We start from the raw sequence: 12,352 nt of genomic DNA, 5'->3' as shown, positions 1-12,352 counted from the left end.
ATTTAATCCTACATGATCAAAAAATACCATCTCCTCTGTTAATTATAGTTTGTCACTTTATATTTTCTCTTTCATCACAGTCTCAGTGGCTAATATATATAGTCTCTAGCCTTCGTGGTTAGGCCCAGGAAGCTGTCAGGTTGGGCCTTTACCAAAGAAGAGGTGGGTGAGCTCCCCCAGAGTTTATCTGTTTCCTTTCAAAGCCAGGGCTTTGTGGTGTCTTCTCTAGTGAGAGAAGAGCCAACTATTATGGGGAGATAGACAACACTATAAACAACAAAAGGTTAAGGACAAAACATGGGGTGTGTGATGTCACCAACCAGAAGCACCTTCCAGGCCCCGGCACTTGCCAGCTATCACTTTGACCTGGGTATGAGGAAATGCTTTACTGTTCACTCATCTCTGCAGAGTGCATGTCTACACCACAGCCCCTTGTGTTTTAGATGCATCTACTTTCCAACTTCTAAAGATAAGAAAGCGCCTCCTTCCCCAAAGGAAGAAGAGAATCTAACATGTAGATAAGAACAATTCCTAACTCAGAATTCTGCTGTGCTGGGATAAGAAATTTTCTCAGTGTAATCCCTGCTTTGTCACTGAAGTGTTGAGTAGTAAAAATAACACATGACACGAGATGCATTGGACTAAATTCTGCTACAGTTGTTATTGATATGTATCTTCTCATCCAGATAGGTCACAGAACACACTAAGAACAAATGATCTAGACATCCCCATGGTGCCCAAGAGTTTGTCTTTACTGATCCCAACTTGCCTTTTTGTTACCTAAGTCAACAGTAGCCCTCACACTAATCCTATCACCTTCCATTTTTCTTACTAGTCTCCATAGGAAAAGTTGTCATCATTTGACACAAAAGCATTCATAGGAAAATTGTCCCAAGTGTTTGAGTACTTTCTTTCCTTTTCTCTCTCTTTTAATTATGAAGTGGCTTTCTATACTTAAGGAAGTTTAGTCATGAATTTCAGGAGCAAGTGTGGAGAATCTGAGGGAGTCGGGAGCAACCTAAATGCTCCTGAAATTTGTTCTACTGAATGCTGTGATGTGGCTTCACAGAGAGGACCCCTGTGTGACCCCCGGCCTTCTGATTTAGGAGCATTCATATTCCTGGGATCTACTAAAGGTCTTTCTCAACACTGATCTCAAGTCCCAGCATGGAGCTAACAAACCTTCTATTCCTCCCCATCACTTACTAGTTTCCAACAAAGCTCCCAAATGGCCCAGACCTGGGTGGACCCCTCATGACCTTGGCTGTCTAAGAACCTAGCTTCTCCTCTCTGCTCCAGATGTGCAGTTTGAGAGTCACCGCAATAACCTCCCACCCATCTTCTACCTCAAGCTTTTCTGATATTCATCCAGAGAATAATTGGAAATATTCCATGTGTGTTTGTCCCCACTACATACCTTCAGGTTAAGAGTAGGAATAGACCACAAGGAGAATGTCAGCAGAAGGCTTAAAGAGGGCAGATGAAAGAGAATATGAAAATCTATAGCATCCACGCATGTCTCCCAGGAAACAATATAAGCTCTGCTATATGTAATAAGTCTTAGAAATTAACAAGTCCCAAAGAAGAAACTACAAATGTATTTCACTTATATGACAAGTCTTTCTTGAGCCAGGGGATGGCCCAGTCAGGAAAGGGCTTTCTGTACAAGCCAAGGGCCCAAGTTTGACTCCTAGTACCCACATATAAAACCAGGTGTGGTCGCATTTACTTGTAATTCCGGTGCTAAAAAGTAGAGACAGGTGGATTCCCTGGAGCTCATTGGCCAATAGGCATAGCTTAAATAGCAAGCATTAGGTCTCAAAGAGAAACTCTGTCTGCCCCACAAAATAAGGAGGACGGCTCCTAAAGAACACAGCTGAAATCAATCTCTGGTCTCCATCCCTCCTCATACACACACACACACACATATACACACACACGAGCACGCACACATATATACATGTCTATTCACAATACTCCCCCACAGACACAAACACAATAAATAAATGACTACTGCTTTTTGAATAGGTAAATTATTTGTCTTTATTGCCCAAGATAAATGGAGAATGAACATGGCATATATGATTTATTAGATTGGATTTTTTAAATCAATTTGTATGATTTCAACAATAAATTTTAAATACATACAAAGAATAATGATGAGGCTTTCAGGATTCTTATAAGTGGTCTTACAGAAAGAAAAATAAAAGTTGGCTCCAACATTCCATTATTTAAATCTCCATTTAGAACAAACCCTGTAATAATAGCCCTCGTGGTTCATATTTCTACAGTATGAAAGGCTGCATGCTTGCAGGTGAAAATTACATGACTCAATCTAACTCTAATTTTAGTGACAATAATTATGAAAGCCAACTTGTAGAGATGAAAGAGTTTTATTGACCTTATAGAAAAGACCTATATGAACCCAAAGACAGAGCTTGGCTGTCTAAGATTTTCCCCTTTTATAAAGACATCAAACATGACATAAAATTGTATCAAATCTCACATCCAAGCTCTTTTATGTCCAGTATCATAAGGATCTTGATATTTCTTATCTGTTTTAAATCCTGGAACCGTATTTTAGAACTGACTAGAACTTAAGTTATAAACTATTTCAGACCAATATCTATTTTCATCCAGTTGTTTGCTTATTTGTTACAAGTTTTTACATTTTTATTTTTGTAAGTATACAATGTAGATATGATAGTGTGTATGTGTGTGTGTGTGTGTGTGTGTGTGTGTGTGTGTGCAGGGGTTCTTACAAAGGCCAGGGGTTGACACCAATTACTCCTCAGTTTTTTTCTTGAGGCAGTCTATCGCTGAAGCTCGTGCTCAGTGATTGGCTACACTCTCTAGCCAGTGAGCTCCCAGAATCCACCTGTCTCTGCTCCTCCTCCCTGTGATGTTGTTGAAGATGCGAGCCACCATACCCAGCTTTACAGTTACTCCTGCTTCCAAAGCAGAGAATTTACCAACTGAGCCATCCCCAGGATATTCATTCCTGTCATATTTCTTTACATTTTTTACATCATACATATATACAATGCATTACAATCACATTCAGCCCTCCCCAGTACCCTCTGTTAGGTACCTTCCTTTCCTTCTGAACACCTTTTTTCTTACCATCTAGACTCCCATTGGCTTATACCATTAGACAGAATTACATGCCCTCCTCCAGCATCCACTAGCAGACATTAGCACCTTAGGTACTTAAGTAGGTCCTTATGGGCACTCCCTCCGCACATGATTAAAAGTGTAAGTATCCAATCTTGTACAGGTTTCTAGAGACACTGTGTGATCACAGTAGCCATAGCAATGTCCTATCTGGATGGCAGCATTCCACGACACTATTCCCAATCCTCTGTGATTTAAATTCTTTCCTTACTCACTTTTGTGACGATTCCTTGCACTAGAAAGGGACCTTGCTATAGAAGATGTCTCTTTTAAGGCTGAACACTTGTAGTCTTTTTTTAATTGGGAGGGTTCCTATACTTCACACTTCATTTTAAATTAAAATAAATGGAGCGATCTGAATAAAAGAATGTTTTAGAATAATATTCATCTTAAAATTAATATATTTTATTTAAAGTTTAATATTATTCCTTGGGAGGCAAAAGGAAGAAATTAATATGAGGGCATAAAATTATTCATGTTTTACTTTGCACATGTCTATGTGGTTTGAGTATTTGAGATTAACAGTTTTTAATGAAAAAGATATAAATTTACTAGTTAAGCTAGAAGGGAACATTTAGTAAAAACAGTAGAATTGTGACCTTGAAAATTAAAAGCCTTTTGAGTTTTATTACTGCTTTCAAGTTTCAAAGAACTTCTTTGATTAGCTGTTCTGTAAAATGAGGTAAGTCTTTTATTTGCTGTCCTGGCTTGGAAATTCACACACCACGTCATAAGCAAGTCATTCTTTGCTTAGCTTCCCAGAGCTCAAAGATTCCCTGAGTCTTACCAAAGTGAACTAGACAACCTGGTGATGGGCCTGTGCGACCACGTGATTTGGAAATGCAAGGATGCCCTTGAAGAAACCAAAAGGGCGAACCACAGTGTGGCCCGATTCCTTAAGGTACAGCTATTTGAGAGCACTGTTCTGTTCAAGTGCCCTTGACAGTGGTTGCAATGTATCCTAAATGTTGTTAATTTAATCTCTATTTATGATGAAGTATCAGAACTCCACAGTGAGACGAACACTTCCACTTCGACACCTCTTCTCTTGAAACCGTTTAATATTCATTCCAGCCCAGAGGCTTACTAAAGACAAATGAAGGTTAGATAAAAACATGCACCCAAGTGTTGTCAAGTCATGGTGCTTCTGAATAATTTCAAACAGGAGGAGATGTTGAATGGAGTCACATTGTGGTGATGTCATTCTCTTGAGGTCATTGCTGTCTGTGTATAAACTTTATGTGGAAGTAACAGAAAACGTCCAAGATGATGACAACGTAAATGGTAATGGTGAAAAGAATAGATTGGCATTGAACACATCCACTAATAATAGCAATAACAACAGATCACATGGTTGGCGCATGCGCGCAAACACAAACACACACACACACACACACACGAAGTTTATGAATGGAAAGGTTGCATCGTAAGTGTCCATCATACATACATATTTTAAATTTAATGACACAGAAGACAATGAAAGCATAGGGGATGGCATTAAAAGGATTAAAGAAAAATAAAGGGAAATAATACCAGAGCTGCAAAGGGGAAAAGCGAACGTCTTGATTTAGCCCAGTTCCAGGAGCTGGTGCACACTGAGCTTTCCCACCTCAGCACTGCCCTCTTGGTGTGGCCTCTTGTACTCCCAGAGATCTGCCAATGGCCATTTCTCCAGAAGGCACTGAATGTTTCCCTCTTTTGGTTGTCTACTTCCTCGAAACAGTCACATGCTTGACACAGAGCAGTCCTTCTTTTCCATAAGGCTAGCACAAAATGTTTGATAGGAACAACTTTGGCAGTAATTTGTTGACTCCTCATTTCAGAGCGTCACAGTCCATTTCCCTCGGAAGGATAGTAGAGTCACTGTCCTCTGGTGGCAGGTCACAATTTGTTCACATGACTGACACAAGGAAACAGTGGAGGAAGGCCAGAGGCAGAACCTCTGGAGTGCCATCCATAGTAACCTCCTCCCACTAGCCACGCCTTGGGTCCTAAAGATAAAGCGTCCACAACTTCAAAATAACAACATAACCTGGGGACTGATTGCCTAAAACAGGAGCTTGTGGAAGGAGGTACCTTCCAGACGCAAGCCCTAAATAACTATTGTCATTGAGATTTAATGAGGGAGAATGTATAATACCATAATTGTGCTCGTTGCTTTCCATCAACAAGAGAGCGGAGTGTGGAATCATTTTGAGGGCATAAATATGCCCTGGGGTTTCAGGGACCCTCCTTCAACCACATCATAGGAAGCACCGTTTTACAGTGTTATGCCAAAAGCATGTATGTTTGTATTGTTTTGTCCTTAGCACAGACGTGTCTCACATGGATCCACACCACAGGAACCCATATAGCTTTTATGTTTTGGTCTTTTCCTTTCTCTTGTCCTACCAAACTGTGTCTCAACTCTTCCCCACACCCACCTTATAAGTCCTCTTTTGCAGCACAATGCCAAGGCAAGTGTTGCTTTCCTGCTCGATGGCCGTGTCTCCTTGCCTCTTCATCTGAGTAATCCTTGCTTTATTTCAACTAGCTTTTGAAAACCATTTGAAAATATCTGACCTAGGATGAGGTGGACCTCAGGTCTTAATGGATGTGCTCTGAAACTATCCTAAACCATAAGAAGGGATGGTAGAGCATATTTCTGCAAGGGAAAGTCTTCATATCTAATCTGCTTGGCTAGATAACCCATACTTGGGGGATAAACCAATGTTACCACCCAACCTTCACTGCTGGTAATCATAAGCCAATGTGTCATGCCAAGCTAAAGGACCAGGGTCCAGGGTAGAAGGAGAATGGTTAGAAACAGTAGCTTTGCCAACTACTGACTGAGGGAGGTATTCCATAATCATCAATTACATACACCCATTATAAATTTGACCTAAGACCTTCCTAACTAGATTAAGAGGATCTGAACAAACCGAACAAGACACCAACTGCTCTCTAGTAGAAATTGCAGGATCTCCTCTCTTTGTCCTTCAAATGCATGCTTCCCTGGATAAAATAGAAAACCGTCCCCTGGGGAAGGAGGCCAATAAGGATGAAGAGAGTACTAGCCATTCCATCCCACCCAGAGTGTACAGCAGATGATCTCCACCGAAGCAACTCTGGGATCAATGTACTAAAAACAGTAATAAGATGTAGCCAAGTAATTTAAAAGCAGACAACTTTGTATATAAAAGGGAAAGTCTAAAACAAACCTCATTACAAAACTCCAAGCAATATTTTAAATAGTCGTTAGGTGCAGGTTTGGACCCTCAAGCATTAATCTTATTTCTAACATTTGAATTTGTCACTATATTCAGATGGGTGTTCCAACGTGCTTTCAAGATATTTTTAAACAAGCACATCGCACACTTAGTTAACTATTATTCTGAATCAGTATATAATCATCTTTCCTAAAGTCCCACAAGTAAAAAGATTTGACTTTGCAATTATATCTCCTTAGCGCTGCTTTACGTTTATGGACCGGGGATTCGTGTTTAAGATGGTCAACAATTATGTCAGCATGTTCTCTTCTGGTGAGTTCAAGGTAAGGACCAGGGATGGAAGTAATGCTTGGTCCAATCCAGCATGATAACCAAGGTAATCTCTATGCGTATCAGTGACACACCAGCCTACCATCTACCACGCGAGCCATAGAAGAAGCTCTCTACCATCTGGTTTGGAACTTTTAATCTCATTGATATGGGTATTCATGTTGTTTATATTCTCATAACTTGATTTTATTAGATAGCATATGATTAATAGAATTCATTTATTCTAGATGTTAGTTTTAAATATTCCCTAGCAGTCTTCTGGACTTCATGGTAGTTTATTATGAGACCTTTTTATCTCTAATTTTATTAATTTGGATTTTCATTCTTTAGTTGGTTTGGATAAGGTCTGTCAATCATATCTTTCCAAAGAACCAACTTTTCGGTTGATTCTTTATGTTATTCTTTTAGTTCCTATTTCATTAATTTCTTCCCTTGACCTTCATTATTATTGGTAACTACTCCTTCCTTTGAGGTTTGCATGTTCCTCTTTATCTGAGACCTTAAGATGCACATTAAGCTATTATTTGAGATTCTTCTCATTTTTTTTCACAGACACACTCATACTTATAAACTCTATTGTAAAAATAACCTTAGTTGTATAAGGTTCTTTAAATATATTTTAAAGACTATATAGTTGTACTCGTATGATGCATGAACTGTGCATAATCTCCATTTAAATATAATTGCACTAGACCTATATATTTTCTGAGGATCAATTGGCATATTCTCAGTGAAGAATAATTAATACGTGTGTGTAATTTAATTATACGCTTGCTCACATACAAAAGAGCACATCAAATACTGTTCTTGTTTGAAATGGCAATTTTCTACACTATTGGATGTTGTTGCCAGAAATAGAATTCTAATTGGAGATAAAGGAATATTTTTGTATTCTGTGAACTAATATTAGTGTATGTAGTAGTGACAGGCTAATCGCTCTTAAAGACTACTGTCTCTCATATGTGAGGGTGGATATAAAACTGTTATGACAATTAATCATTCCTATGTAAATTGCATTTTTCTTAGACCAAGTCTAAACTGTGCGATCCCTGTCCAAATCCAGATGTTATAGAAAAGGCACACCTTCTGCAAAGACAGGGGAGAAAGGAACTAATGACAGAGGCTAAGGACTAGTGTCCTATGGGGTTGACATCACTTCAGAGCATGTGTACCATTATCTTCCTGAGGCTGGACCTCACCTGATTAAGATCACAGTCTACTCTGCAATTTGAGTTGGAGTCTTGAGAGGGCTCCATTCACACAATGCAGCAAGACTGAACATACAATAAACACATTATAACATACGCTAAAAGCAGAACTCCAAGTTGTCTCTCGTAGGAATGGAATGTGGGTTACAGTTGCTCTCTTCCTATAGCTTGTCTTGACCTGTGTGCAAAGATAAGGAGTGTGACTACAAGAAGCACTTCTGAGCAAACAGACTCCCCTAAACCTAGGAACTGCTTGGTGGTCATACAAAATTAACTCTTTTCTTCTTTGTCATGGTCCAATTGAAGTACTCACCTTTCTTTTTCTTTTGCTTGTTTTTATGAAACTTAATGATGTACAAATAATAATCATGCTGTTTGCTTCTGTTTCAGACTTTATGCCAATATAAGTTTGACTTCCTTCAGGAAGTTTGTCAACATGAACATTTTATCCCTCTGTGTCTCCCCATAAGATCTGCAAACATTCCAGGTAACAAGTCCGCAAATCTCCCTAAGTCCCTACAAGGCTGGCACTTGTTCTGACCCTGTTCTCCAGTTTCCTTAACCATTCTGTTTAAAGAGGCAACTTAGCTATCTAAGCCTAATCATCTGGTAACAACACAAGAGGGTTTACCCCATGTGATTATGACTGCAACTCTGTATTTATCTTCCCCTTTTCAGCAGAGAGAAATCCAGCAGAATTTTCAACCTAGTTAGTGTAAACCAAAGAATTATAAACTAGGTCCTACTAGCTCTGAAAGACAGATTTCCATTGATTTTGATACCTGAATATGGAGAGGAAAAAGTCAGGAGTATAATTCCAGTGGACATTATTAATTAGCCTAACTGTGTCAGGATGGAGTTTTCCTAAAGGAAAACTGGAAAGTCAGAAGGAAGAAGGGAAGGATGGAGGGAAGGAAGGAAAAAAGGCTGCCTTATAAACTCTGGACACTCCTAGGCCAGAGAGGGGGTGAGACTGGGTACAGAGGTCAGAACAGAGCACATTTCATTTACTAAATTTGACATACACTTAAATACTACACATAAAATGTTTATTTGGTAAATTTGGAACCTCTGCTTGTGTGTGTGTGTGTGTGTGTGTGCGCGCGCACGTGCGTGCGTGCGTGCGTGCGTGCGGTGTGTGTATGATTGTGTGTGTGTGTGTGTGTGTGTGTGTGTGTGTGTGTGTGTGTGTGTGTGTGTCAAGCACGCATCATGCACCTATGGGGAAAAAAATCATGGCGAATGTAAACATCAGAAACTAATTGAGCATTCAGCTCAAAGAGACTTGAAGTTCCGTGCCTCCAAGCTATGAATAGACTGCTCACACTGACATATTGAAGGTCAAGAGATCAGAAAATAGAAGGCTAAGAGCCCCTTGTGGCATCGACACCACAGAAGGAAAGTTACAGCAGCAGGCCTAGAACTATGCTAAAATCTCCACTTTAAATATAATCTGCATGGATCACCACATCTCCAGTGTGCAATGCACATCCCATAGTGGAGAGAAAAAGTAGAAATTTTATGTCAGACAACAATATTTTTGGGCTTTGGGTGTTGTTTGTGATGTGATTTTATTTGTCCTTAAAAGTCTAGCTCGGTAGCAGAGGCCTTCCCTAGAATGTATGACACTTAAGGTTTGATCCCCAGCAGTGAATAAATAGTAAGGGGATGGGGAGAGAAAAAAGAGGGGGAAGGAGGAGAATTTCTTTTTTTCTCCCCAACTGAGGAGGAAAATTTCTTCTTCTTTTTTTAATCCAACTTAATGCCAAGTTATTCTTGGCTAGATAAGTTAGCTAAGATATGCAGGGTGGATCAAACCTTTATTTGGTTATTTTAATTCTAATTAGGCATTCTCAATCAACAAGGCAGTAAAATAGCTTATATATATATATATATAATTAATTAATTCTGTTCATGAAATTGAGGGCATACAACCTAAGTTTTCTTGGAAAATGGTGATGTAATAGCAAATAAATTGAAATATGTTTTAAATTTCTCCTATAAATTTAACTAATTAATAGACTGTATATGTATCTGAGTATGGATGTATCTGAAATTACTGTCTATTTATACCATGTCTAGATCCCTTGACACCCTCGGAATCAATTCAAGAGTTACATGCATCAGGTAAATAATCGTATTTCATATTACCTGCATAAGCCCCCATAGTAGTATTATCATGTTAATGGGCACAGATGCTACAGATGCCTGTGTTAACCTGTAACCAACATATCCAAATGATTGTCTGAACTTTTCTCTTTTGTCACATATAATTTGATACTTTAACTTTAATTCCTTTATATTTTATTGTGGCATGTAGCATGGCAGTCTTGCCCACCTCCATTGCCAGCCCCAAGCATTGGTCTTGCCCTGGCTCCTGTGGCTAGCTTGCTGCCAAGCTGCTCGCACTTCCCAGGCCTGCCGTGGCTGGCCTGCAGAAAGCCGGCAACCACTCACTCAGATTCCCTTAGCCCTGTAAAACGATAACACTAGAAATTTGTAATATACCAACCAGATTTATAACGGTAAACCTCCAACCCCAAAATGCCCGTGCAAAGAACACAAGACCCAACTGATCTAAATACAAGCTGCACGCCTAGATTGGGCAAATGTACCCTACACTGCTCTATTGCCCATCTATGAAATCCATAGCGCCCTGTGGCTGCTTTGGGCCACATGACCCCAGCTCATCTTCTTCCTCCATTTTCTTCTATCCTTCGTCTCTCTGTCTCTGTCTTTCTTCCTCTTTCCCCTCTCTAAGACTTTCAGCTCTTTTTCCTTTCACTGCCCAATCACAGGCTCTAGCCTTATCTGACCAATTAAGATTTTGCCTGACCTCACCTGAGTATGGGCTCCCCTCTTGAGGGAACAGAAAATACAAACAGCAATCCACGACATTTTAGTCTTCAGGTTTTCCAGTGTCTTAATTTCCCAAGTCTTCTGAAATTTTCCTCATATGTACAATAAAGCCCCCAGCTGTACACATTTGATCTATAAAGTATTGCTATTTACTATGGTCCCCATGCTACATACTTGGCGTCATAATGTGTCCATCCCCTCACTGAGAATCTGTGCCTGGGACAGTGGGAGAGAATGCCCATTTCTCTCATCTCCCCAGTCCCTCAAAATTCCATTTCTCATCTACTTACAGGAGCTCAGCTTTTTAACATCCACAGATGAGCTCCTGAGTATCTGCGGTTTGTTTTCACTTCCCACAGTTCCCTCTACTATTTCCAAAAAGCTGATTTCCTGCCCCTTTTGTATCTTTGAGATAAAATCCCAACAAACATGGCGTTGCAGATGTTTGTTTAAGATGTCGATTTTTATATAAAGTATAAGACGTGTAAAGAAAAGAGAGTCCTTGCGCGTTCTCGGTGGGAATGTAAATTAATAAAGCCATGATTGAAAACAGTTTGGTGGAGTCTCAAAATAAAAGATAGATAGATAGATAGATAGATAGATAGATAGATAGATAGAGATAGATAGATAGATAGATAGATAGATAGATAGATAGATAGATAGATAGATAGATATAGATAGACAGACAGACAGATAGACAGATGGATAGATATAGATAGTAGATGGAGATAGATGGATAGATAGATAGATAGATAGATAGATAGATAGATAGATAGATAGATAGATAATAGAGAGAGATGACAGATCGGTAGGTAGGGGGAGAGAGAGAGAGAGAGAGAGAGACAGAGAGAGAGAAGAGAAAGAGGTGACAGATCAGTAGGTAGATAGGTAGATAGATAGACAGATTATAATAGATTGATAGATAGATTCCTCTACTGTATAAATAGGCAGAGGTTTGCTTGCCATGTCCTTGAGAGGGTACATGGTCACTGAAGCACTGTTCACGGGAGGTAGGAAATGGAAGCAGCCTAGGGCTCCAACTGCCAATGAACAAAATGCACATTGCAAGGTGGGTTACGGTTTGCCCATTACACATTAGTGTCATTTGTGGCATGAGGAGCCAGAAATAAGGACAAGTTGCACTTGATCTCACTTATAGGCGATTCTAAAACATGGGCTCCTAGAAGTTGAGAGTACAGTTGTGTTTCCGAGAGGCTCGGGAAGTATGTAAGGGAGGTATGGAGAAAGACTGGCTGAAAAGTAGCCAGTTCTGGTTCAGTAGAAGCGAGGCACCCTGGCTACTGCTGCAGAGTAGAGCAATGGCACTGGTAACGTAATGCACTGTGCATTTCAAAAAGCCAGAAGGAAGGACCTTGAATGTTCTCATGGTAGAAGAATTATAAATATTTAGTGCATAAATATGTTTAGCTGATTTAAACCTTATGGATATGTAAATACATATACAAGACATTACATGCTGCCTCATTCACATGAAATTTTATGGGTTTTTTTAATATATTGTAAAAAAGAAAAAAAGAAATGTCTGATTTCAATTTTGGGGGCATGTATCCT

At 39.5% G+C, this 12,352-nt stretch overlaps 1 protein-coding gene across 1 annotated transcript in view; it reads left to right on the top strand.

Moving 5' to 3' along the window:
- Dock10 (dedicator of cytokinesis 10) overlaps positions 1 to 12,352 on the top strand; it is a 249,623-nt gene that overhangs the window by 191,806 nt on the left and 45,465 nt on the right. Inside the window, exons 28-31 of the mRNA XM_032901452.1 lie at positions 3,929 to 4,075; positions 6,623 to 6,706; positions 8,312 to 8,408; positions 10,004 to 10,048. Of these exons, the coding sequence (XP_032757343.1) occupies positions 3,929 to 4,075; positions 6,623 to 6,706; positions 8,312 to 8,408; positions 10,004 to 10,048 (373 nt within the window). The remainder of the gene's footprint in view (positions 1 to 3,928; positions 4,076 to 6,622; positions 6,707 to 8,311; positions 8,409 to 10,003; positions 10,049 to 12,352) is intronic.

The sequence above is a fragment of the Rattus rattus genome, chromosome 4 (assembly GCF_011064425.1).
Source record: "Rattus rattus isolate New Zealand chromosome 4, Rrattus_CSIRO_v1, whole genome shotgun sequence".
NCBI lineage: Eukaryota > Metazoa > Chordata > Mammalia > Rodentia > Muridae > Rattus > Rattus rattus.
The sequence above is the reverse complement of the archived record's forward strand: the minus strand, read 5'-3'. Positions and strand labels throughout refer to the sequence as shown.